At 32.1% G+C, this 27,868-nt stretch overlaps 3 protein-coding genes across 10 annotated transcripts; 1 reads left to right on the top strand and 2 right to left on the bottom strand.

The window, feature by feature from the left end:
- The first annotated feature begins 46 nt into the window (after positions 1-46).
- Positions 47-2,270, top strand: LOC140980163 (heat stress transcription factor B-2b-like). 6 transcript variants are annotated; one of them, XM_073445864.1, is made up of 3 exons: positions 47-226; positions 590-879; positions 1,253-2,270. In XM_073445864.1, exons 2-3 carry the CDS (start codon positions 637-639, stop codon positions 1,925-1,927), a joined length of 918 nt encoding a protein of 305 aa, XP_073301965.1. In that variant the 5' UTR covers positions 47-226; positions 590-636; the 3' UTR covers positions 1,928-2,270. The 6 variants fall into 6 exon arrangements, with proteins under 6 accessions (XP_073301965.1, XP_073301966.1, XP_073301967.1 ...); XM_073445865.1 differs by having other exon boundaries at positions 51-226; positions 557-879; XM_073445866.1 differs by having other exon boundaries at positions 53-250; positions 616-879.
- Positions 2,271-7,628: 5,358 nt separating this feature from the next.
- Positions 7,629-8,888, bottom strand: LOC140980811 (uncharacterized). Its single transcript, XM_073446865.1, has 3 exons — positions 8,831-8,888; positions 8,400-8,684; positions 7,629-8,266 (listed from the first exon to the last, which is right to left on the bottom strand). Exons 1-3 carry the CDS (start codon positions 8,886-8,888, stop codon positions 7,629-7,631), a joined length of 981 nt encoding a protein of 326 aa, XP_073302966.1.
- Positions 8,889-17,036: 8,148 nt separating this feature from the next.
- Positions 17,037-26,401, bottom strand: LOC140980941 (phytyl ester synthase 1, chloroplastic-like). 3 transcript variants are annotated; one of them, XM_073447071.1, is made up of 14 exons: positions 25,847-26,401; positions 25,464-25,515; positions 25,056-25,111; positions 24,758-24,916; positions 24,571-24,675; positions 23,764-23,849; positions 23,352-23,473; positions 23,050-23,158; positions 21,977-22,107; positions 21,443-21,812; positions 21,229-21,342; positions 20,638-20,729; positions 20,236-20,568; positions 17,037-17,286 (listed from the first exon to the last, which is right to left on the bottom strand). In XM_073447071.1, exons 1-13 carry the CDS (start codon positions 26,265-26,267, stop codon positions 20,268-20,270), a joined length of 2,118 nt encoding a protein of 705 aa, XP_073303172.1. In that variant the 5' UTR covers positions 26,268-26,401; the 3' UTR covers positions 17,037-17,286; positions 20,236-20,267. The 3 variants fall into 3 exon arrangements, with proteins under 3 accessions (XP_073303172.1, XP_073303171.1, XP_073303173.1); XM_073447070.1 differs by having other exon boundaries at positions 17,039-17,286; positions 23,743-23,849; positions 25,847-26,399; XM_073447072.1 differs by lacking the exon at positions 17,037-17,286 and having other exon boundaries at positions 20,316-20,568; positions 20,643-20,729; positions 23,743-23,849.
- Positions 26,402-27,868: the final 1,467 nt, after the last annotated feature.

Genomic DNA, 27,868 nt, shown 5'->3' with positions numbered 1-27,868 from the left:
TTTCCACTTTCTCGAAGCATCCGATAAATTTTTTTTAATTATTAATTTTATCTATGTCCCTAATAATATCCTCGCCTTTCTCTACCAGGAACCTTCTAGAAAGAAGATAAAAGAACCACCTCCGGTGTGATTCTCTCTTTGTTGTTAATTTGTAGTCTGCGTATCTGAAAAGTGTTCTGGATTTGAAGCTGCAAAAGTTTGGAGGCTTTTTCAAATCTTTTTCCAGGTCATGTGAATTACTATTGTTATTGTTTCTGCGTATTTGTTCTTTTATTTGTGGATAGAATAATTTGCTGCTATAATCGAGATATTAGATGCTTTTGTTTATATGATCTATGATTTTGAAGATACTAATTATGGGGAAAATGTCTCATTTTTTTTGGATCTATAGAGATCTTGAATTTATCAGGCTTTACGTGTTTATTCGTAAATAAATCACAATATATATTTTTCTAAGCTTTTGCTGAGTTTTCTTTGTTTTCTATTTTTTATTTTGCTTGGATCTGATATTTTGCTGGCTGATTAACGTTGTCGAATGTGAAAAAATTTGTTGCAGTTCCGTATGCATTTGAAAATTTGTTTCCCTTAGGTTTTCTGAATATTCGGCGCTTGGAGGATATCGAATTTGAATGCGCAATGAGTGGGGAGTCTACGGCAGGAGGCAGCGGCGGAGGAGAGTCGCAGAGGTCCGTTCCGACGCCGTTTTTGACGAAAACATACCAGTTGGTGGACGATCCATACACCGATGATTTGATTTCTTGGAATGAAGATGGAACGGCGTTTATTGTGTGGCGTCCAGCTGAATTTGCCAGGGATTTGCTGCCTAAATGTTTCAAACACAACAATTTCTCTAGCTTTGTTCGTCAGCTCAACACCTACGTAAGTTTTCTACAATAAAATACCGAAGTGAAGTTGTTTTTCGATTGCTTAAATCCCACTCTTTTTGCATTTGGAGTAATTGTTTCTTGTTTAATTAAAATTTTGAATTCATTCGTAAAAAGAAAACAAAAAAATGAAGCTGTGCTATTTTATTTTCTGTTTTTGGGCAAAATTCACCAATGATACTGTTTGAACTATTTTTTGTTTTCCCCCTATGTAATAAGCAATGCTTATCCATGCATAATCATGCTATTCATGTATTGTTTTATCGAGATTCAATACAATCTTTTTAAATTAAATCGATATTTTGATTTCTGCCATTTTTTTTTCCTTTTTTTCTGATTTCAATTACCTTTTTTTTTTGAATTTGCAGGGGTTCAGAAAACTTGTTCCCGATAGATGGGAATTTGCAAATGATTGCTTCAAAAGAGGTGAAAAGGCGTTGCTTAGAGACATTCAGCGCCGGAGAATGTCGACTGCCGTGGCGACATCACCGATGCCAACGACGGCGGTAGAAGTAAATGCTCGTACAGTAACCGTCGCAGCATCCCCGGTAGCTTTTATCCAAGTCTCACCCACAAATTCGGCAGAGGAGCAGGTTTTCTCCTCCAACTCGTCTCCGGGGGTCAATACCGCCGCTCCGACAGCGATGCTGCTAGCTTGCACGTCAACTTCAGACATATTCGAAGAAAATGAAAAGTTAAGAAAAGAGAATTCGCAGTTAAGCCAAGAGCTGAATCGATTGAAGGGTTTGTTTAGTAAAGTTTGTAGTATAATGTCAAGTTATGCAACAAATCAAGACGATATGGGTTTTCTGGAGGGGAGAGGAATGGATGCAATGGAGGCGGATGAAGGCGGCGCCGCCGTGAGTGATAGCGGAGAGAAGGCGGTAGATGACAAGGATAAGACTTTCCCCAGAATTTTTGGGGTTTCGTTAGCGGCCAAGAGATTGAAGATGAACGAGGAGGATGAGACGCGGTGTTGTGGACCACAGATCAAATCAGAGCCTCAGAATTCTGGGACTATCGCAAATCACGACCCTCCATAACAATGCCCTTTTTTACGGTAATGAAAATCTAATTTTAGTGTGGATAAATAAATTATTGGGTACTAATAATGGAAAGTGAGACACGTGTGTGCACATTATGATATTTTGAGAGATGGGCTTGTTGGGCTTGCCTGAAAAGAGGAATGATGGGCTTGGTTCTAAACGAAGGTCTAACTTAAACAATGGAATGCTTTTGAATTTGATTCCTTTACACTTTATGACTCAGAATTTCCAAGGAAAACCCAACCATAGTTTTAGAAAAAAAATGTCACAGGTCCCTTATTTGAATTTTTGTAAATAATCGAAGAGAAATAAAAATAGACCGCTGGGTCTTACGTTGTCATATTTACTTTCTCGTCTTGGTTAAAGGTCAAGCATCCTCTGTAGGCTGCAAACCTTTGAAATGGGAAAAAAAAGAGGAAGTGTAAATCCCACATGGGGTTACATGTTTCGGATACGCTTATAGGCTAGATAACACGTGTTTCAGCCAAAGATACCCTGGGATATAGGTCAAACTATATAGTTAAATATCCTTTTATGAGGAAGACTCAACTGGGGTGATGTCTGATTCCTATACCCGATGTAATGGGTATTCCCCACTGCGGTCGACTCGGTTCTTGATCTATCAGTTAAGGGATAGAGATGGTTGACGGAGAACTGGGATTGTTAGTGTGGCTTCCAAGTTTAAAGGTTCATTTGGCATGCCATATTCTGCAAGAGTATTCATATCCAATGCGACGCCTTTTCCGGAAGCGAACAGGAATGATTGGAATCCCCCGCTGCAGATAGATGAGTTGAAGAAATCACAAAACACGTGAATACGCACGTAAGTGTACTAGGGAAGTACATCACAAGTACCATGTATGATTGGAGCCAACAGTTCAATTTATAGTTTTCAAGATTGAGCTGTTACCAATTGATTTCACAATGTCGCATCAATATTCCAACGCTTATTGCGCTTGTGTTACTCTCTTCGAACCACATCGCAACATAATCATGCAAATCTTAGTTTTTATACAGTTGAGATGGACTGCTGCCACTGATATTAATTTCCATCGTATCTGATTATCACCTGAATTACGCTTTATTACTTTTTGTGATGAATCTCAAATACTCGCATGAGATTCTGATCAACGACGAGGCATAAGTCTATAAACATCTTAAAATTCCCAGTCCTGATCTTATATGTAATTATTACCACCAAACGTTCTTTGATGGCTTAATTTCATCTGATCGATTCTTTACAAGATATTTGACCATTTTGCTCTAAATTTAAAGCAGCAAAATCTACAATATCCAATATGGTGAAAATGGGCTCTTTTAAAATTTGAAAATCTATCCTGAGAGAAATATGAAGAAGAAAATGCTTTTGCAGCCACCAATTCACATCAGCTGGACTAAGAGTTTCAGATTCTCAAATCAAACGTTGGAATCAAGGACACCGAATATAATATAATACATTATGATGCTTTTATCTAAGCTTTTTTCTGAATGGGGTACAAGATATGTCAAAAATATTAGTTCATCTCCAACCACAAAATCTATTTTGATGCAAGTTTTACACTAAAATAGTGCGATTTCTGTACCAAATACAACATCCATCTTCAATCCATATACCTCAAATCTTACACCAAAAAGAATATTTCTCGAAATATTTTTTTTATTTTACATATATTAATTATTATATTTTATTTAATATATTTTTAATTATGACTAATGTTTTAATATTAATAAATTTAAATAATAATATTTAAGTTTATAATTTAATTCATATTGTGCATTATGGTACATGATTTCATTATGTCATGTAAATGACGTTTCTTCCAACCACGTGCTGGAGATGTCACAATTGCAAATCGTGATTGAAGAATGCCAAATGTGTGTTCCACGTCTTTTTTACAGAATTCTTGTTTAATTGCAAAATATTTCTTTTTCGGACCCCTTGGATCATGAATACTTTGCACAATAGTTGACCATTTCGGATAAATACCATCAACTAAATAATATCCCATATCATATTTTTTTTGTCCAATTCTATAATGAGCAGTAGGAGCAATACCTTGTGCAAGGTTGGAGAATAGATCAGACGCCTCCAAAACATTTATGTCATTATTAGATCCGGGCATACCAAAATATTCATGCCATATCCAAAAATCGTAATCAGCTACTGCTTCTAAAATGATTGTTGGAGAACCACTATGACCTGCATATTGACCCATCCAAGCCGTGGGGCAATTTTTCCACTTTCAGTGCATACAGTCGAGACTTCCCAACATCCCCGGGAATCCTCGTTGTTCACCAATAAACAGTAGTCTGGCAACATCATTGGATGTAGGTGATCTCAAGTATCGTTCCCCAAAAACTTCCACTATAGCCCAACAAAATCGTTGCATACACTCAATTGCAGTAGATTCTCCAATTTTGATATATTCGTCAGTAGCATTCGGGGTAAAGCAAACGCTAGAATTCGCAACGCGGCTTTCGTTTTTTGAATTGTCGATAGACCAAGCCGCCCCACACCATCATTTTGTTGTGTGAAATAAGCATCATGATTCTTTACCGCAGAAACGATACGAAGGAACACATTTTGAGACATTCGAAATCATCTTCGAAACATTGCTTCATTATATGTTGGATTCTCAGCAAAGTAATCATTGAACAAATTACGATCGGCGATTTCCCGATCACGATGGATGACTAAGTGACCTGGAATTGAACCCTTGTGTGTTCCTTGCTCTTGTTGGATGATGTACGCAACAACCAACTCTTGCTCTTGAGCTATAACATTTAAAATTGCTTTTCTTTTGTTTTCAAAATGCTCAACAACATTCATACAATCGTTTTGTGTTTCATCTTCATTTTCCGATAATGAAGATGAGCTAGAAGACGATACATGAGATTGGAAATGAGAATTCATTTTCAAGATAGTGAGAATGTAAAATGTGTGGTGTGGGAAAATAAGATAATTCGATCACATTATATAATAGTTGTTAAGGATATGACATTTAGATGGATTACATTCCTATCTACATCAGAACCGTTGGATTAGATTTCCTAACTAGATCATGGTCGTTGGATGGATTTTATTCCTATCTACATCAGGACCATTGGATTAGATTTCCTATCTAAATCATATCCGTTGGATGGATTACATTCATATCTACATCAGGACTGTAGGATTAGATTTCATATCTAGATCATGAATGTTTAATTAGATTCCAATACTATCTACAAAAGGACCGTTAAATCAGATTACATGTAATCTTAACCCTTTGATGAGATTACAATCTTATCGTCTTTTCAGTAAAAATAAACTATATCCGGATCTTAAAATCATGACACCTACAATCTCAATCTTATTTCATTTTCCAAGCAAGCTAATGACATCCAATGCTAGAACTGCTTGTTACAGCGTTGAAGAAGACATGATTCTATGTCATGTATATCTTGACATAACACAAAATCCTATCATAGGTATCAACCAATCCAAAGGTCAGTTTTGGACTCGTGTCGAAGAAGCTTACAACATCACCAAACCAAACTCTCTACAACTACGTAACAAAAGATCACTGCAGTGTCGCATGAAAGTTGTACTCCATCACATTGGAAGATTAAGAGGATGCATTCGTCAAATTGAAACTCTCAAACTCAGTGGTGCATCTGAAGAAGATATTGTAAATATTTTTTTATATATACTAGATAAATGCATAGGCGTTGCACGTTGAGAAATAGAGATAATTTGTATATTGTAACCTTATTTATATATGTTTAAATTATTTTTGAAATAAGAAGAACTTTTAATAGATAAATAATTAATTATTTGGTTACAAATGAAATCATCACATTTTCTTGTCTTTGATTTGAAGATCTCCTGAAATCTTTTTGTACCCGTCGGTTTTTATCTTCTTATCTCTTTTTTGTACTCAGCAATTGGTTCGTCATCTCGAATCTCTATTTCATCTTCGTCTTCATGGATCTTCATGTTTATGTTGATGTTTAACTCATTTGATTTTTCTACCTTTGTTGGTACATTGCTTTGTTTAGTTGGCTTGATAATTTTCCGAGATCTCCGTTTCCTGATATTGAAATTTATTGTTGGATAATTGTCATGTATCTCAATAGCTTCTGCCACAATCTTTAACACTCCATCATGTTTTTCCACTGAATTATCCAACTTGAACAAGAATGTGTGGAGCTTGGAGCTTGGTTGATTTAGCAAATCTTTATATGGGTTATTTGGTAAAAAAAATTTATTGTTAGATGCAAAATCTAAATATTCTATTTATGTAGATATAAAATAATTTGTTTGTTTTATCTTATACCTGGTCACGAATTTGAATGAAATCTTCAATAGGACATCTAACAAAAGATGTTGAAACTTTTCCAAATAATGTTATTCTTGACGTCTCATTCACCTCTTCAATTTTGATTATTATTCTATACCTGTAACATAAAGAAGTAAAGTAGTGATCATCTCTTTTTTTTTTTGTGTGATTTAAAACTTGGGTTGGATATTGGTATTTTTTATTACCTTGGAATGATCGTAATTGGATAGTTGATGCAATTGGCACAACTTGCTTTGTTGTTTGTTTTTGTAGCAGCTTGGAAACAATGATAACATGCTTCATACCATGGAGTAGCTTTGTTTTCGATTTACTTTATCTTGCTCCGTATCAAATAGTAGTTGTTCTGTGTAAAAAAAAGAAGCATTTCGAATCTTGGTTTACTTTGAATGTTAGTTGTTAAAATTTTTAATATTTAGCATGGGCAAATTATTTTGTTTTTGTTTTGTATCATTTTAGTAACTAAAACCATTAAGATTCATAAATATTAAATGCAGTACCTCCATCAACATAGCTCGTTTCTTTGTTATATAATCTAATGTCACTTGTTTGGCGTATGTGAGTGCCTTCGTAACCCAAAATTCATTTAACTTATCTTGTTTTTGTTCTGCATCCAATCTACAAATTTATTATAAATAATAGTCTTTAAGCATTCCTATCCCAAACATAATACTGTGGGAACTCTGAATACGATAATTCTCTAGCTCCAACATCAATTGAGCATGTCACAAAATAGTCAGTTAGCATAGTTTTGCCAACATTACCCGAGTCCAACACCTTTTTCAAGTTTTGATGATTCCAAAAGGTAATACATTGTTTATTAGGTAAATGTAAGAGCAAATTAATAACCGGAAGAGATATCTCATTCAAATCGAATTCAAAAATTCTCGACATTGCTTTCGGAGCAGAAATCCAACGAGCATCTTGGAATGCTTTTATCTCGTCGATGAAGGTGTCTGAACCGTGTTATGAGAGATGGACATATATCTTATCATGACCTTTATATATATATTTATATAGATATTTTACCGTTGTGAGCCTTGAACAGATCTCAGCATTAATATGGCAATCATACCTATACAACAAGTATGGATTATAAGAACAACCCACTGTGAATTTAACGTACAGTTTCGGACTGTGATAGTTCGGCCATCATTTCTCCGTCTATACATGGGATATCCTTCTCGACCTCGCGTTGAATTCTCTAAAAACAAACGAGGATAATGATTTTTGCCTCGAACATCAACCATACAAGGACATTTTCTATTCAACATACCACAGTGACTGTCCATCATGTGTCTGGAAACTAAATGAAACAACTTAGGGAATTTAGCTGGATTTGGGATCTCTGCAACAACTTAATAATCAAACATATCGGGTGAATTAATTTTGCTATCGGTAGCCAAAATAATAAGCATATGACAATGTGGCAAGCCTCGTTTCTGGAACTCAATAACATAGACATAGACAGCAACACGACCAAATATAGACTTTTTAAGAATTTGATCCTTCAAATCAATTAACTTCGCATGAAATACGCGTGAAACTAAATCTGGGCGATCTTGAGCAACTTGACCAACAAAAAGATTGTCCTTAATTTCTTTTCCTTTTGGATTACAACTCATTGTAATAAACAAGTCTGGTTTCCCAAACGCTCTTACCAAAGCAATCGCATCAAGATATCTCTTATGCATATCTCTAGGCCCTCCAATAAATGATGCAGGAAGAACAACACGGTGTCCGATTTCACTTCCACGAGTTTCCCCATTAACAACACTATCAACTATTCCTTGATACATTTCGGATCGGATCTCTGATTGATTTCGTCGATAGTAGTCAAGTCGTGTTGTTTCCAACTTGATGTACATATCAACAACAAACTGTTGCAACAATCTTCTACCACACAACAAAACCGACATATCAGTATCTCGAATCTGCAACTTATAACAGTAATACTTCCTACACGACACCATTCTATCATTTTTTCCATGGACGGCTGCAATGCAAAGTGGGGAAAATATCAATATCCTATTAAAAAATAACAGAGAAACAAACTATATTAAAATATTGTAAGATGAAAATAAAGATAAAAATATATCTCAAGAAAAGCAAAAGCAAAGAAATCTCACCGCGTGTTTCACCAACGACAACCTCAGAAAAAGAAGAAACATTTGAATTGGGCATAACATCAATGACAACATCTCCAGAGGCTAGATCATTACTGATTTTAGGGATATGCTGATGCCAACCACTATCACCATACGGGAAAAACAACGGATACTGCAATGGATCATAACATCTAAAATAATACATTATTTGATGCATTAGCCCATCATTTCCGTGCACGACTATATCTCGATCGTAAGGAATATTCACACTGTCATTACCTTCAAACCAAATAGCTGCAACTTGATCTGCAGATGGAGAATTATAACACCTCTGATCAACAAGCACGTTCTTACAAATATGCAACCTTAGGCCTCTAATCGTAGGATATTAATTTATCCTTTTTAGAAGATGAGCATACGGGTTAACTTTTAACAAATCCATTAACAACAACATGGTGCCTTTATCGACATCTGAATCATCAACAACAGACAATCTGTTATGCAACTCATTATCGCTATCCCAGAAATAGAGTTGGAAATATCTGGGTCCGTTCTTTTAGGGGACAAGATGAGGCAATGAATGAAACACTTGGCCCGATACACGAAATGTGTACACGCCGTGATTCGACAAAGCAAAATTCTTATCAAGTCGAACGCCGAAAGAAGTGAACGCATAGACTGTTATAAAGCCGGATTTTTCGACGGAACAAAAGAGCAAAAGGAGACGATACGTCTTTAAACAAGTTGATAAGAATTGTCGGGGTAACCGGTAAAGCCAGCCTAATCTTGCCAGAAGCACAACAGAACGATGGAGGTTCGTAAGAAAACCTCTGAGCACCACAAAAAAAACAACATGACATGGGCGCAAGTACATGTAAGTAGTCCAAGTCCACCTCATTGACTGTCGAGAAGAAGATAATTTAATCAAGAGTCGAAGAATATGTAGAATTGATATGCATGCATATTTTACATTGGTTCAATCCCTGATTTTCATTAAATAAAAATCTAACAAATTCAGTTTGCATTTTTCAAATTGTCTTATTCACTTATATTTTTTTATCTAATAATTAAGTTTTAAATCTCGACAGATAAATTTATAATTTTTTATTTTCTATTTTGTTAAATATAAACATTTTTGTATTATTTGTAAAAAACTAAGATTATGAAAAATATAATTAATACATAAATTGTAAAAATAAGTTCAAAAACTCTGTTAGCATAATTTTTTGTATTATTTGTTTTAATAAAAGAATGTATAACACTATTACTATTATTCGTAAGGTATTTTCACATAACCAATTAATTTAATAATTAATATTATTATATATTGATTCGAATCATTAGTTGTTGAACAAATATTTTGATATATTGCAAAATAAATATTTCATATCTCGGCTATTGAATTTAAAAGTTTAGTAATTAGTAATTATGTGTTTATATAGATGCAGCCATTTTTTCTATTTCAATTCAAAATTGATAAAATTATGGAATAAATGAATTCTAAAATTTTCATTTTACAATTTACAAAATCCAAAAGTTTTTTTTTAATAATTATTATTTTAATAATTAATATTATTATATATTGATTCGAATCATTAATTGTTGAAGAAATATTTTGATATATTGCAAAATTAATATTTCATATATCGGCTGTTGAATTTAAAAGTTTAGTAATTAGTAATTATGTCTTTCTGTAAATGCGGCCATTTTTTTCATTTCAATTTAAAATTGATAAAATTATGGAATAAATGAATTCTAAATTTTTCATTTCACATTTAACAAAATCCAAAAGTTTTTTTATCTGGTATTTTTATGAATATAATATTTTTTTTGCAGGAAAAATAAGTGTGTGCAAATAAAGATAACCAATGAATAAAACTTAGAAGTCACACGAAGCACAACGAAAAGAGCGAATGAAATAAACAACATTAATAGATGAGGAACAAGAGTGAACTCATATTGGGGCAGACAACCGAAACCAAGTTGCGGTCGAAGATGTGGATGGGCTGCAAGGAGAAAAAATCAAACAGAGAAAGAAACATCTGCCATGCAACAAATAGAAGACCGAACATCCACAAGAGGAAAAAGAAACAAAGAAACGAGAGACGGAGCAGGAATTAAAGATTCTCACTCGAAGGAGATGTAACTGGAGCGCGAAAAAGCTCATGCTCGTGCGTATTCCTAGGAGAAGTGGAAAACATAACTGCAGCAAACAACAGAAAAACCCGTATAGACAAGCATAGACACAGAAGGAAATTAACTCGTGACAACCCGAGACAAGACTCAATCTCCTTCCACGAGCCATCAAAATTACAGAGAGAAAATGGTAGCAAAATAGAACACCAAAGAGTGGGCAAAATGAGGTGGCCAAATATGAATGCATGAAAGTGAGTGAAGAGGCAGTAGCCAAACATGCATGAAAGTGAGTGAAAGAGTCAATAAGTACAATTTTAATAAAGACAATAGAGTAAAATCACAATTCAATCCGTATATTTATATAGACTAGAAATAATGGACGTTGCACGTGGGAAATATATGTTGAAGTAATTAGAATTTGAAATAAAATTGGTTAACTTAACAAAAGATAATGATAATAGTATTGTAAATTTTGACAATTAGTGTTAATTAGAATATGTAACTAATTTGAAAAAAAACATATTTTTTTAATTTTAAAAAAAGATTTGGACTCCTAAAATTTTTCTCATATCTTTTTTATCATATTGTTTTCTTTTGTTATTTGTCATATTCTCTCAATAATGCATATATTTTATTATAATATTCAATTATTACGATTTTTTTTGACAATCAATGATATGCAATTTTTTATTTTCATTGTTGTTTGATTATTATTCTCTTTCATGTAAATTGACAACAATTTCTACTGGATGCTTTTACTTTCCTAGTCACTTTTAATTTATTAAACACTTATACTTGATAACATATAAACTACATATTATTAATATTAGGGGTGAGCAAAATTTCGGTTAAACCAAATTAACCGACCGAATCGAGTCCATTCGGAAATTTGGTTCGGTTATTTCGGAAATTCGGTTTTCAAATTAAAAAAAATCGGTTATATCGGTTAATTCGGTTAATTTTAATATATTTAACATGTTTATCCACTAAAAATATTGAAAGAATTGTTTATACAATTTAATAAAAAAAAATCAAAGTACATCATTTTCTGATTCCGAATAACGATCACATTATTATTACGTTACAATGATAAATAAATTATTATTTTTAGTTTATCATCATAGTCTTTACCTCGATAAACACATTTTCGAATGTAGATGTTAAATTTAATATTGACATTAGATAATTATAGTATTAATTCTAACATTCTTTTTTTTATTCTTCTCAATACATTACTTTTTCTATCTTCAAATATATTAATATATTTATTATTGTATACAAAATATAATAATTATTTGGTTAATTGATCACATTTAAGATTAGATGTTTAGAAAAAATTATAATATATCTTTAAAGACCAATAGATGATGAAATTTAATTTGAAATCAAGAGAAAAATTAAGAAAATGTAGAACACTACAGTGCATAAACTTTCGCTTTGTACAGTGACAAAACATAAGGTGAGACCAAGTGAGATACTTATATATATGAGTCTCATTCAACTTAGCCCATTATAATATTTTTATTAACCCACTTTGTCTTTCATTTTTTACTTCACTAACTTTGCAGTGTGACTCATTCAAGCATTAACTTTTTAGAAGTCCGTATTAGTATTTTATAGGTAATTGACAATTATTTAGTTTGTATTTTCTGTCTTTTGATTAATTGTGTAATTTTTTATGTTCTACCTAATTCATTTTTAGAATTTTTATTGAATTTTTATAATCATGATTAGAAGTGTTGCACGTATACAATATAAAATTAATATATTTTAAAATGTTAATATTGAAGTGTCGAATAAATGTGTTAAATCATTATTTAAGAACTTTTAGAAAAACAATATACATCATAATTCAGATTTAAAGATTAACATACAAAAAAAGAATTGCGATGAATATCTTATAAAATAAATGGTGTTAGCCCAAAAAGATTAAATATGATTATTGTAAATGAATTTTTCTTAATTAATTGGAAAATTTTCAACAAATGCGCTGAATTAATTAGAATGTTTTCAATATAGTATGTCGATGAATGTTTTTCCATATGAGCTAGTGATTGAGTCCTTATGAATATTTAAAAAAAATGTGTCTTTAGTTATAGTAACGGTGTCTTATAATTTAAAATATTAAATGAAACAAATTATCAAGATAAAAATTAATTAGAAAATTCAAAAATATGTGATTACTCAATTAGTTTAATTAACACGCTCTTTAGTTTGCTGATTTAATAGATGTTAAATCAACAATAACTGAGTTTGACAAGAATTCTTGTAGAATAAAATACAATTATAATAAATTACTTGATTGTATATGTAATAAAATTTTGTATATTTCATATATGTTTGATTTATTTCATTTATAAGGTTAAAATTTTATATATTATGATATAAGATTTGTTATACATCTTAACATCGATAAACTACTAAAAATTTATCTATTAATTTCCGCTACCATATAATTCTGGTTTCGCCTCAGACATTTGTGTATTCGTTTGTTTGAATTTATTATTCCTCATTTTACCAAGACCCATAATATGTCAAACATGAAAGTGAATATTAATTTAAAGAGATTATAATATTTATATATTGTAATAAACATATTTACCCCTCACGAAACTGATAAAACTAACTTAAAAATAATATGCTGACGAACATATTGTCAGGAATCCAAAAATACAACTCAAATGTCAACTTTGACACTCAATTTTGAGTGACTGCCAAAATGTCTCAACAACCCACAATTTTTGGACAAGACAGTAACATCACAATTTTGAAATCAAACTGATATTTTTCATTTTATATCAAGAATTCATGATTGAAAATCGATAATATTAGATATATAGATATTTAATATAAACTCGTGCGAGCTCATTTAGGCTCGCCTTTAAATGAGTCGACAAAATTTCAACCCAATTCACTTAAACTGTTTGGCAGTGCAGGCCAAACCGATAGACCCAACCCAAATTGACGGCTCAAATCACAACGATCTTTTACCGTGTTTTATTTAAATAATTTATAAATATAAACCGCAAAAAAATTTCAGTTGCAAAAAACTTTAATTTAAACACAAAAATTCTAGCAAACTGTCACATAAGGACATGAAAAAAAATTAATAAGACACCAAAGAAAATTCACAATTCTATAATGAGTTATTTCTAAACTTTAATTAATTTAATTTACATAATGAAAAGATAAATAAAAAATCTAAATCATTAGATTAAAAATAACATATTATAATGTAGGTAGACATAAAAAAACAAAATACTAATTTACATAATGAAAAGATATCATTGGATAAAAATAACATATTATAATGTGGGTAGATATAAAAAAATAAATACTAATAATCAAACATATTTAAAATATCAATAAGGAGAAAGAAAAGACACATTTAAAGTAAGCAATTAATAAGGAGATAAATGGAAATTCACATATAAAGTCACATATTTATATATATAATAGATATAGATTATTTTCTTTACTAGTTTAAACTCTTATACGAGTTGTATTTTTGTTCATTCAATAGAGCAAAAGATCTGTTCATGCAAGATTCTAATTATAGTAAAGGATTCAAATTTGATCATGTGTGGCATATTATGAAAGATATTGAAAAATTCTTCAGTGACATCAATCCATCGAGTCCAGTACCTAAAATTCATGTCATAAACTTGGATTCGTCACAGTCAGAAATTCAGACACTAGAGACTCCAATATCAGGTTCTTCTGGATTGCATTCCTTTTCAATTAATTTAAACAGCGATGAAAATGCATGTGGCACTTCAACCGAGCGACCTATTGGAGTTAAAAAAATCTAAATTAAAGAAGAAGAAAAAAAGATGACAAAATTTCAGAATTATTATCTACGATGAAACAAGGACATCACAATCTTATGAATATATTATAAAAGGGCTCTACTGAACTTCAACAACATCATGATATTCAAATGCTAAAAATGCAAAATGATAAATTGAAATTGGAAAAGCAACAAAAGAAAATTGAAACTCGACAACAAGAAATGACATCGGCTGTCTTTCAAGAGGAGAATATAGTTCTGAACATGGATTTAAGCATAATTGTTGATCCAGAAATGCGTGAAATAATTCGAATTGAACGTGCAAAAATTATTCAAAAAAGAGAAAGACACGAACAATAAGATGTTGACACGTTTAGAAAATATATTTGGGTGATTTTGGAGGAGTCAGATCAAATTTACCAGATTATTGATTATCTAGTTTGTTTGTCTACTAAATGTATTTTCCTTTCGATTATTGACTTTGTATGTGCATTTGTATTTGAATTATGTGTTTCAAGTTGCATTTGTATTTCAATTATCTTTTTCAATTTATTTATGAATTGTATTGTTATATTAATATTTTGCATTTGTATTAAATTATAGTAATTATAAATTATTAAATCAAATTAGTCCTTAATTATTAATAATTAACATAAATAAATAAATATTTTAAAAATCAACAATTATTATTTTTTAATTTTTACGATTAAATATCTAATTATTAAAATAATAAAATAAATATTATACTATTATTTAAATAATATTTATAATTTTTAATATAAATATTTATAATAAATACAATAAAAAAATTTTTAAAAAAATCTCTGCGCCAAATTGACGCAAAGGTGGCGTAGAGGAATGCAAAATAGCGCAGCCCCCATTGGAGGAAGATTCACTGCACCAAAACACCATTTTGGTGCAGCCTTGGAGATGGCCTTAGAAAGCGTCTGAGAACTAAAATGTTTTCATGTTGCCCTAATCAATTGCCTAAGAAACTACATATCATGAAAAAATTTACGAGAGTTCGAGGTCAAAATTCAAGTTCGAATTTTTTTTTGCCAAAACGTATCCCTGGCGTGTTCATGGCGTATATTAGCTGTGTCCAAAATGTATCGGGCTAGTCAAACCTACAAAAAGCCAACGACACGAGTTTTATCGTGTCCGACACGCATATCGGGGTGTCATATCTGTATCTGTATCCGATACCTAAAAAAAATTAGGAGTATTTGTGCACCATAGGTAATAACCAACATTATTAAAATCACATCACAACATAACAAAGGTAAACCATAGAACAGAAACAATGACAACGATAAGAATGTCAAATGCAACTATTCAAGTTAATTTTATTTGGCTCAACCACAAGGAAACGTAACAATTTATGATCAAATGTCATTTGGAAATCCAATTACACATAACAAGCTAGAGATAAATAAGTAAACTATAAGAAAGCATTGGAGACCTCCAATGCATAAATTAACTTTGTCACAAATTGTATTACAAATTTTGTGACAAAAAAACAATCTGAAAAGGACCAATTCTTCAACAAAGAAATAATGCTTACCAGAAGATGGAGGAAGTTGATAATGCCTCTTTAAGAACTTTGAGGCTTGCCCATCTTTCTTGTGGCATAATATCCATATTAATGATTGGCATCACCCAAGTATCATCGAGCATATCTAGGACTGGTACTATGTAGCACGGACACCTTAATTTTTTTTTTAAGTATCGGCTACGGATACGACACGCGGATACGTGTGTCGGATACTGCAAAATTCGTATCGTTGACTTTTTTTAGGCTTGACCAGTCGAATACGTTTGGGTAAAATTGTAAATATTTAAAGTTTTAAGGGTTAATTGAAAATTTTTGAAATTTCTAAGGACTAAATGGAAAATAATGTAAAAGGAATTGGGCTTTGTGCTTTAAAATCCCTAAATAAATTACAGTTTTTGCATTCTATCAGTATATATGATGATTGATGCAGTACGTTAGACCCAGTCTATTTTAAAATTAAAATTCTTATATTGAATTTTAAAATTAAAATTCTTATAAGAAGAAGAAAGGCTGCCCAATTTTTGTTTTTTATTTTGATTATTTATATTGAATGATGTTTGATGAATTTGAATGACACAGTGTATTCTATGGCTGACTTTATGTTTCTTGCTTGTCATAACTTCAAACAACCTATTTGCAATAGAAATTTTCAAAAAGAGCAAGAGGATGTAAATGATTATTCTCATTTGTAGAAATTTGTAACGAATATTGAAAAAAGAACTTGTGGAAGAAATGTTACTTGGTCGTGTAACATATGTACTAAGGGATTTGGAATTGCTGGTTGCGTAGCTGTTTCAATAGATCAAACAAAACATGTGCAACAACTTGGGGATGACGCATAATCGAAAAAGAAAAATGCTAAACCGAAAGAAGTTCAATTGCCTTCATCATCAAACATGGCTTCAAAATCCTCATACAGTGGTCATTTATCTTCGCAAAGTGATTTTTTAAAATTTCGAATTTAAAATCTGACATTTGAATTTCTTGAAATAATGATATACCTAACTCATGAAAAAATATTTTTTTTAACTCATTTATCAAATCTAACTCATGAAAAAATATTTTTTTTAATATAAAAAATATCACTTTTCATTGCGTATATAGATTGTAAGATAAAACAGATATATATTCGTAAAACCACATAAGACCTACTCTAAGAAGTGGATGCTTTGAAATCACTTTCATACTACATCAAAGACGCATCAATGAGAATGGCAAGGGTGAGTAGCCAGCCTCCTTTGCTAAAAATCTTTAAAATTAGTGTTTAATTTTTTTAAAATAGAAGTTTTTTTTTACAAATATACAAATTATCCCCTGAACAATCTTGAATTTGCAGTTGCATTTGATGGGCTCCAAGCACGAGGATCATGGCAATAAGAGGTTCCACATATCACTGGACTCACTCTCAAGGTGCCACTGTAATTAATCTATTACCTATATAAAAGAGCCAATCTTTTTTGAATTGTGAATTGACTTTTAAGTCTTTCATTAATTAATAGAATTAATTAATTATTAATGCTAATTCAAGAATATATAATCTCCAAACAAATGTATACATGATTATTTTCTGGAATAATTTAACCACTCACTTTAAAAAATCAATTTAATAGTATTATTATTTTAAATTTTAAAAATTAACAACAACGAAATTTAACAGATAAAATGGTTTTTCATCTTCATGATTACACTAAGTGCTTTAATTTAACACATATAAATATGCCCAGTGCAAAATAGATTATTATAAATATTTCACTATATTCAAATATTCATAAACAAATCAAAACATATTCAATTATCATAAGTTTTGTAACGTGTAATTAATAAACAACCATTATATATCAAATTATATATCACATAATTAGTCTAACGAAGATAATCTATTAATATAATCTCCAAACAAATGTATACTTGATTATTTTCAGAAATAATTTAACCACTCACTTTAAAAAAATCAATTTAATAGAATTATTATTTTAAAAATTAACAACAACGAAATTTAACAGATAAAATCGTTTTTCATCTTCATGATTACACCAAGTGCTTTAATTTAACACATATAAATATGTCCGGTGCTAAATAGATTATTATAAATATTTCACTATATTCAAATATTCATAAAAAATCAAAACATATTCAATATCATAAGTTTCGTAACGTATAATTAATAAATAACCATTATATATTTAATTATATATAGCATAATTAGTCTAACGAAGATAATAATTAGGGTAGCTAAAAAGAAAAATAGCTAATATTAATGAAATAAATGGAAATTACTTCAAAGCCAATATTTAATATCATTTGTCACGATGGTTATTAACAATTTTAAATAAGATTCAATCATATACGGCAGACCATGCACCCACTTCACTAGCCAAAAAAATGTTTTACACGTCCGTAATAAAGACATACTAATAATGAAAAATTTTGATGTGATGCTGATTGATATGTTCCAACTTGATCAAAAAAATATAGTAATCAAAGTATTTATTATTCGACAAAGATATCAAATTTCAACAAGACGTAACTCAAAAACTATTCGAAAGTTAACTTTCATAAATGTACAAGTGACTACTTTTTAAATGATATATTTCTTTAAAACAAATAATAGCATTATTTTCGGACCACCAGTTATGTACTAACAAAATAAATGAAAATTACTTCAAAGCCAATATTTAATATTATTTGTCACGATGGTTATTAACAATTTTAAATAAGATTCAATCATATACGACAGACCATGCACCCACTTCACTAGCCAAAGAAAAGTTTTACACGTCCGTAATAAAGACATACTAATAATGAAAAATCTTGATGTGATGCTGATTGATATGTTCCAACTTGATCAAAAAAATATAGTAGTCAAAGTATTTATTATTCGACAAAGATATCAAATTTCAACAAGACGTAACTCAAAAACTATTCGAAAGTTAACTTTCATAAATGTACAAGTCACTACTTTTTAAATGCCATATTTCTTTAAAACAAATAATAGCATTATTTTCGGACCTCCGGTTATGTACTAACAATATAAATATGGTATTGCAAGAAACTATGGTACATGGCTTGATTTTTTCAAATGTTATTCAACAATTTGAGTAGCTTTTAAAGTGTAACAAAAGTTATTTTATATGAAATTCAATCGTTAAGGAAATTAAATAAATTCTTGTTATCCAAAGATAAACTCGAATATTGAGTTGATAATGTGAAAAGAAACTTTAGTCACCGAGTTGCAAGAAGCCAAATTTAGGCAAACTTAATTTTCGCTTCAGAGAATTTGATCATTTAGAAAGTAATTCAAATTACACTAATGACCAAAGCATGTTTCCATTTTATTTATTTTGATTTTTACGTATATTTTTTTAATCGAATAATATAATTATGCACATATATCATTGACATCATCAAGAAGATTCGATCATTAAATAATTTTCAAAAACAAGATGACATTGCTATTCACCGGAGGGAAGTAGTTTTGTTCAACACTTTGTGAAGCTGAATATCGAGATCGTCCCAATATAATGTAACTATAATTAACTTTACATGCTTAAAAATATTTAATTATTTTGTATACTTTCTCACAATTAATTTTCCAAGCACCAGATAATAATGCTGGTTCAAGATGAAAATGAAATAGCTAGAGTGACGTTGTTCGAAGAGGTTACTGAAACATTTATTGATTTCTCTATCAAAAAATAATTGACGTGCATACTAAGGTGAATTAAAATATTTATTTGAATAATATTATAATAATCCAATACATATTGCCAATAACTACAAATTTTATATTGCATAAAAAAAAGTAATTTGGAGCATTTAACAATACTTGATCAACCAAGAAAATAAGATCATAATTCTCTTTTCTAATTAGACAAGTCTATCTCGACTAAAAATGGAATAACAACAATAATTGTAGATGGATTTGAGAAACCACAACTCAAGAGAAATACTGATAAGAAAACAAAGAACTGAAACATCAATGAAATACAAAATGAAGATAAGAAAAGAACGAACGTAAAAGAAAGAGCAAAACAAGTACAACATGAAGATAAGAAGACAACAAACACTAAGGAAATGACAAAACCACAGAAAAAGAAACAAAATTCATCATGTTTCAAAGAAGAAACCATAAAAATTCAAGATAATGAAAAAATAGATGATTTCAGTAAAATGATGAGGAAACTTTGACAAAACAGTCATACAGAGATGACCCAAAAACTGAAAATTAAATAAGAAAAAATTCGATAATGCTTTTTTATATTATGAATTTTCAATAGAAAATGGTTCTTTCGATTTCATTTAATATAAGTGTTTTATATTCACTTACTCTTTACAACGTTTATTCACCACGTGCAACGCACGTGTTACTTGCTAGTATTTAAAAAAGAACTAATAGTTAATGTTCCATTCATGGCTCAAAAGATGGAACCTGATCCATATATGCATACAGTGCTCGGTACATGGTCCTGTCGAATATACCCCTGTAAGGATCTTCCTTTCTTTTTTCTAGCAGATATGTTATGTTCGCTTCGATTTCAGATTTTATCTGCAAGTACAGTTCTCTGGCTCTTTCTTTGTCCTTCAACATGTCTTTCCTTCCCTTTGTATGGATAGGCTTCCCAAACAAGTAGTACAATCGTCCTGGAACTTTTGGAAGAAGTCCAGGAAAATATAAATCTTGATTTGCAACCTCACCGTTCATTCCAGCCCTGTCAGGTGTATCAAAAAGCTTTGAGCATGTATTGTGATGTAAGAAGTGTCTAGTATACGTATGTTACCTCACATTAAATGATTTGTATCTTTCGTTATCTCTTCTTATTCGGTCACTCAAGAAAGGGATCTTCATCAAGTCATCATAGTCCAACACTAGCTGCCAGTTTGAAGAATTTAGAATGTAAGGGCATCAAGAAACATCAGGAGTTGCATCTTGATTTCGAGACATGGAGCTTATCATCAAAAGCACAATAACTTTGGATAATTCAAAAGTTTCCAAAGAAGGGTAGAAGAAAATGGATCGATAATAATTTTGGGGCCAGATCTCCTCCACTGCATCTTCTCTGCTGTGCTCTGTTTAAGTTTAACCCCTCAATAAGTCACAAAATCATTTAAATCATGCTTAATAACTTCAAACCACTTAATGCCGACTCCTACTCCTTTCCTTTGAGCCAACTATTAACATCTACTTGTAGTTGGTTAGAGATGCCTCGAGTGATAAAGATGAACACACCAAAACCATTGTATGTCGTTCCACTCAAATTCTATCCATTGCCAAAAAGTGAAAATTTGATGCAGGAATAGTATAAGGCAAGAAATAATGGAATCAGTTCATCGTAAACCAAGTTTGGCTAATCTTATGAATAAAACATTACCTCTGCTATGTCTTCTTCTCCAACTACTCCAAAAGGTACAATTGTGGCTCCAAATCTTGCAGCCATCCTAACAAACTCGGGCTGGTCAGGCCAAAACAATTTATACTCTTCACCCTGTATAAATTAAAGGCCCAAATACATCAAATTACGATCCCGTTTCTCACAAGAAAGGAAAGAAAAAGGCAGTTGGTTTAAAAAGAAAAAAATGGCAAACCTTACGGTGTAGAAACTCACGAGCACCACCAGGATAAAGTAGCACATGAGATTTTGTCGAGAACAACTTGAAAAGGCTGCTTGGACTTACAGGCAGTGCACCATATATTCTAAGATGGTCGGTGAAAGAAAATTCCTTGTTTTCACCTTCCATAAGATGCGAAAACAATGATGGATGTGCTATCCCACGAACCATTATCTTTTTTGCCCGGAGAAACTCTTCGACTAATGGGATAACTTCTAGCCCCATAAGCATGTGATAACCAACTAACAAGACTGGACCTTCATCTGGAACTCCAGATAGTCCTCTCACTATCTTTCCATCTTCCATGGTTGATAATATTACAGGGCCAGTATAATTACGTAGCCATCTGTATTGAATAACGCTTGATATTAGCTTCTAGAAAACATCTAAAAAACAAATGAAGTATGAAACTCGAATGTCATTTGATTGGGAATTTGTTTCAATATCCAAGAACTAGACCGAATTAAATATCAAGAAAACTCTAAAGGGCAAGGACCTGTGTCCAATGACCTATTTTCCACAACTGTTTGCTTAAACTCAGACATACTGGGAGGCAGAAAATCCATCACATAGTCATGTTTTCGTGATCGACGGTAGGTGCAAGTAGCTTTGATAATTGTCAATAAATTAATGCCATCTTCCTGCATCAATATAAATTGCAATGGATCAATACCACTGTGGAATACACAGTTGTAAAATAACCATATCACAGCAAGTGTTGCTGAATCCAACCATTTGATCAAAGGATTTTGACAAGTGGTTTGCATAAAATAAATCTCTGGGATGATTTAAAAGCACAAAAAACAAAATATACTTTACGAACATATTCTGATTAAAAACAGCCAAGTAATAGTACGAACAGGATGATATGAAGCACTTTTCAGCAAATTTTAAATCAACAAATTCAACTTCACAGAATTTTTCACATGCGATGTACTTTCTTGCAGTTAATCAAGTTTCTGCCTTAAAAAAAGGTAGATACTATATCTCATTTGAAATTTTAGGTAGTATTGATTTGGAAAACGCTTCCTTTAAACTCCATAATTTTAGGAAGAGTTATAAGGTATTTCAGAAGTTCTTGAACCACACTAACATTTCTAGTGCCCCCATGGTGAGTGTCTTTACCTCAAATTAGTTCCTACTACCTGTGGCTACCCTAAAACTCCATCACTATAAGGAGTGCTAGAGAAAATAAAAGTAGGCTTTTCCATCTGCTAGCATTGTGATATGGAGTCGATTCTTTTTCAATAGCCCACCCTTTCCTTGAACTTTTCTAGATAGGACTTAAATAGAAGAATTGAGTTTCATTGAATGAGTAACTGAGAACGAAGGAGAGGGAGATGGAAAGAATGAAATAATGAAAGTGGAAGCCATTGCTAGTCGGAACAACATCTCATGATCCATTGATTAATACAGAATCCATGTCCTAGGTATATCAAAAAGCATCTATTGGCTAAGCATATAAAATTAATCATTTTTCATAAGAAAATGTACTATCTACATTTCTTAAAGCAAATGTATTGTCGGAGATTACAGAACTCGTATGCATTTCTGAAAGAAACTGGGGTGAAATTCTCACCTACCAATAATATGGTATGCCCGTTGTCTTTGAAGTATTTTATTTTGCAATTTTGTATTGATCTCAAAAGCCTCCGAGCTTCGTCTTCACTGGGAAGCATATTATCTTTGCCACTGAGATCCAAATGCATCATCACAATCACAAATTTAAATCATGGCTTTGCAGCTTGACTCACGCATCAAGAGCAGAGTGATGAAATGGTAAAACGAAGATAGGAGTGACTTTTGCTTGAATCCTTTTAACTTTATACATCAACAAAGTCAACATAGCACAATATTCTGAATGAATCAAAGGTAGAGAATAAACCTAGCGATAACAAGTACTTCAGCTCTAATGGCATGAAGACGAGAAATGGTGTAAGCAGCAGCAGTTTTGAGCAGCTTCAATTTCCAAATTAGAGTTGCTTTAGGTATGATATTCGCCAAGCCCTGTGCATATTCAAATTTGAATAGAAAAATCATTATTTCACAAAGATTGATCATGCATAGTTTCATCCCCACAAAATTGTTTAACATTGAAAGATACATAAAGATATGTAACATGTATTAATTTTGTTCCAGGTTTTTATTTTTTAACTAGTCCATGTCACAAATTCGTTTCCTTTTTTTTATACCAGTAACAGGAGGATAAAAAACCCATTTGACTGCGAAAAAAAAATCAAAGACAATAAATGTAAGCAATGCAAAAATGTACTTACAGAAAGGAGCGGTAGCAGTACAGTAAGGTTGCCAGCAAGTTGTTCAAAATATTGTGTCGGAGATAGCATCGTGTTAATGTTTACTGCAGCCATCTTCACTGGATCACCTGGAGTGAACATAAAATAATTTTCTGAACAAGTTACTCAGAAGGCTCGACAACAGTAACAACAAATAACCAAAATTAATGGGTAAAAGAATAGGTAAAGCAACGATCTCCAAAGACAATATGTAAAGGCAAGATTGAACGTTAAGTTGCAGCACAGCAGAAACTTAGAAACGCAAAGACAGTAAAACAAGTCAAGCATTACAGTGGCTGATTTTGGTTCTGACTAAAATCACAAACCAGGACAATTACTTATTTTTTATTTTGGCATCAACTTTGAACCTTAGGAGCTAATATAAATGAAATGAACTCCCAGCACCATTTCCTTAAATATCCTTGAACTTGTAATTATATAAAAGCACAAGAAAATTGATACAAACTTGTTACCGGCATCGAAAATGCTCAAATAAGTAATAATTGTTAAAATTACCGCTAGGAGTGGAACCTGACCGTACACGACAGTAAAAAAGTTAAATACATCATTATTTCTTATTTGTGAGCATACTAGGAGAGAAAAAATAAAGATGTGTGGATAACAAATGTATAGAGTAGTACTAGAGTAGTCGTGCTCAAAGGCCACCCCTAATTTCATTTCAATGCCTGAGACTGATTCGTGAAATGGATATCTCAATGTTTAAAGCTATTCACAGATTTCATGTGTTAAACAAATATAATCTTTTGAGATCGAACAAACTAACTAACTATGAAAGCAGTGTGTACATACCCATAACAAAGCTTAGGAGATAAGGAACTGTAATATGCAGTTCATTAGGTAAAGCTTCCAACAGTGGAAAGAAAGGCTGCAGTTGTGACCTGCCAAATGAAGTTGCTGAAAAATTGAATTATCAGTAAAGCCATTCAGCTCATGTAAGAAACTAAGAACAACTGTATTGCATGTGTTGTAAACTTACCTGGATTAGCTAACACGACTAAGAGGTCAATTTTAGGATAACGTGCTGCCACTGCGAGAGCCAAGCACCCACCAAAAGAATCTCCAACTAGATAAATAGGTTTTTTGGGGGATAAGTTGTGTTCGGCCCTCACACAGTCTCCAACCCATTCCACCAACTCTGGAAATTTAAAGAATAAAACTATCATTCGTATAAAGCAATGTAAAATCTATGCTTTAAAAATAAGCATGAATTCTCAATGTCATTGAAACACATGTAAATACCACACAGTAAAAGTAAAGCAGTAAGAAGTTACGACCTACAAATGGCGTACGGTCATGGACTGGGATATGCATGCAACGAACATCAAATACCCTGGGACCAAGAAAAACGTCACATTCTAATTGACCATGAAACACAATACAACAAATTAAGCAGCAAGATTGTCAGACAGGTGTCTAGCATCATCATACAGTTTAGGCACATAAATAGAATCTTAATCCATGCAGATCAACTAAAGCCTTCTGATTACTCGTTTTGATTTCTGCACAAGAACGTGTACGTACTGTTTGGTTCAAAGAATCGAGAGAATCGGGGGCGTCCATTTCATATCTTAATACATACGGCAAAACTATTAACTTTTCTACAATTCATGGACAGTACCGCACACGCACGAAAGACAAGTATAACATAGTTCATGTTCATATCAACTCTATTGATGACTTACTTTCCAAGAGACTTGTGATGCAGAGTGAGACCGAGACCAAGTCCATCCATTCCTGCATCAGCAAGCAAACTATAAGCATACACCTTTCCGATTAAAGCACTAGCAATCATCATACAGGAACTCATTAATCAAACAGAATTAAGAAATGATAAATATTTGGCGGGCCAAGGAACATCTGAACGGGGTAATCACCCCCAGAACCTGTCGCATCACCCCCTACAGGCATTGGGGATCCAGGATTCTGGATGATGTGGATAATTGAATATCCTTTGGGAAGGGAAACTTGCATATTTCGAAAATATATCTAAGAATGCATATGTCCATGGCTGGATTCACCCTGGCATGGCCTTTCTTGGTTGTGGGACTAAGCATCAATTGTTTACCGGGTAAGAACAGAAGTACAGGTGAATTTCTTAAATGAGGGCCGCATGAAATTGGAGTAAACCACCGAGGTGGCCCACCATCAGGCCTAATTATTTCTTTCGCATGATCAAAATAATCCTTCACGGTTTGAGTTCCATATCCATCATCCCACAAAGCCTCTAGCTTTTCCTCTTCAAAATCATTCTCATTTTTTAGCTCCTCAACAGTTGAACTTCCCTTCTCGTTCTCAAAATCAACCGAATCCATTTTATTTCCCTTCTCCACTGCAGAAGGCACCCCATTTACTTTAACAGAGTCATAAGATACAACAGATGAATCGCGGCTGCCTACACACTGTACATGAAATCTAGTACAAAATGGTTTCCCTAAATTCAAAGTGAAATGATTAGATATCCCAAAAGTTTTAACAACTGAAGCCATGAGAGCTGCGCCAATGGCTTCTTCGACCCCTCGAACATTGACGAAAGTCCGAAAAATGGCCTAAAGATGAAAGACTCTCGAGGCACACAGCACTTGTATTCCTCTTTTGTATTCTTGGGTGATGGAATTTTGAAAAAATAAATAAAATGATAAATTTTCTTGGAAATAAATAAAATAACGTTACAAGATTACAACCACAAAAACATTTTGTGGCTGTGCGCGAACTAGGGCGGGTAAAAATCAGAAAATTCCCTACCTTTCTCGACTTCCGACCTGTTCCCGACCCGAAATTTTCCCAAACCCGAAATTTTCCCGACCCGAGTTCCCGACCCGCTCAGAATCGGGAGAGGGATCGGGAATATAAGATATACCCGACGGGATTCCCGACCCGACCCGACCCGAATATATTAATAAATTTAAAGATTTAATTTTATTTGAAAAATAGACTAAAATACTAATTTTATTTACTAAATTAAAATATATTTTTTAAATTTAATCTAACAACTTTAAAAATCTAATATATAGACATATAAGTCCAAAACCCACCCCATAACCCTAAATCCTAATCTACGGTTCTCCCCTCTCGCTGCTTACAGTTCCTTCCAATTACTTCCTTCACTTTCAGCCTCGATTTTCCTTGGTATCTGGTTGGTTTTGTTGGGATTTCAAACAACCCAGGTTTTATTTGAAGCGTGTATTAACTATTCGATATATGGTTATATTTAATTGCTCGATTTTGTATATGTGGTCATTTAGTGTTTTTATTTAGATGTAATTTTCTCTTATATTCGATTCTATTTTGGCTAAACTTGTTGGATATTGTTTAGTGTTGAAATTTCATATTTATGATAGCAGATTAATTGTACTTGTTTTATATGAAGTGAGTGTTGAGTTACTAGGGCTCTCTGAGGGATATCAGATATGTGCAGATTGAAAGTTGATTAAATGAAGATTTCTATAACTTAATAAACTAGTATAAAAACTATGTTCTATGTTAACCTTGTTAGCATTCGATATATTAAAATCAATTCAATCTCCAAGGATTATTCTGTACTTGCAAAATGTGCCTTTGTGTGGAGGCCTTAAACCTGAACATTTCATTCGCGTCTATCTTATCCTCAAGTATCAAAGTTTTCTAAAGACTGCTAGCTGAACAACTTGCACACAATAAAGACTGTTAATTGTTCAAATATTTGTTTTTTAATGCACTAAAAATTATGAATACATTTATAGACAACTCATCTTTTTCTTTTATTATTGATTAGGTGAATTAAAAAATATTTATCGGGATTTTGTCTCCCTTCCCGACCCAATCCCGAACATTCGGGTCCCGATATTTGTCGGGTACGGGATCGGAAATCTTTTTTTATTCCCAATTCTTATCGGGACGGGGATCGGGTTTGGGGGTTACGGGACGGGTCCCTACCCGATCCCAGCCCTAGCGCGAACGGTGTATGTTCTTGCATGAAAATTAAAAATATAAGTAAACAGATGCTCGATAATAAAAAAGAGTAATATATAATTTTAAATTCATTTGATTGCTTTATTTTTTGTTACACTCAACAATAATTTTTAATTTTAATAATATTTAAAAAATAGCA

Source organism: Primulina huaijiensis, chromosome 7 (assembly GCF_012295235.1).
Source record: "Primulina huaijiensis isolate GDHJ02 chromosome 7, ASM1229523v2, whole genome shotgun sequence".
Classification (NCBI taxonomy): Eukaryota; Viridiplantae; Streptophyta; class Magnoliopsida; order Lamiales; family Gesneriaceae; genus Primulina; species Primulina huaijiensis.
This window is presented reverse-complemented; position numbering and strand designations above follow the sequence as displayed.

What these genes read in the sequence shown, in the direction of transcription:
- LOC140980163 (XM_073445864.1), top strand. Translation starts at nt 637, where the DNA reads ATGAGTGGGGAGTCTACGGCAGGAGGCAGCGGCGGAGGAGAGTCGCAG. An exon ending in TTCGTCAGCTCAACACCTAC is followed by an intron (nt 880 to 1,252) that starts GTAAGTTTTCTA and finishes TTGAATTTGCAG; the next exon opens with GGGTTCAGAAAACTTGTTCC.
- LOC140980811 (XM_073446865.1), bottom strand. Translation starts at nt 8,888, where the DNA reads ATGAGTTGCATAACAGATTGTCTGTTGTTGATGATTCAGATGTCGATA. An exon ending in GATGTCGATAAAGGCACCAT is followed by an intron (nt 8,685 to 8,830) that starts GTTGTTGTTAAT and finishes CTCCATCTGCAG; the next exon opens with ATCAAGTTGCAGCTATTTGG. An exon ending in TGTCGTTGGTGAAACACGCG is followed by an intron (nt 8,267 to 8,399) that starts GTGAGATTTCTT and finishes TTTGCATTGCAG; the next exon opens with CCGTCCATGGAAAAAATGAT.
- LOC140980941 (XM_073447070.1), bottom strand. Translation starts at nt 26,267, where the DNA reads ATGGCTTCAGTTGTTAAAACTTTTGGGATATCTAATCATTTCACTTTG. An exon ending in TCTCCTAAGCTTTGTTATGG is followed by an intron (nt 23,850 to 24,570) that starts GTATGTACACAC and finishes TGTTCACTCCAG; the next exon opens with GTGATCCAGTGAAGATGGCT. An exon ending in GTGAGTTTCTACACCGTAAG is followed by an intron (nt 21,343 to 21,442) that starts GTTTGCCATTTT and finishes TAATTTATACAG; the next exon opens with GGTGAAGAGTATAAATTGTT.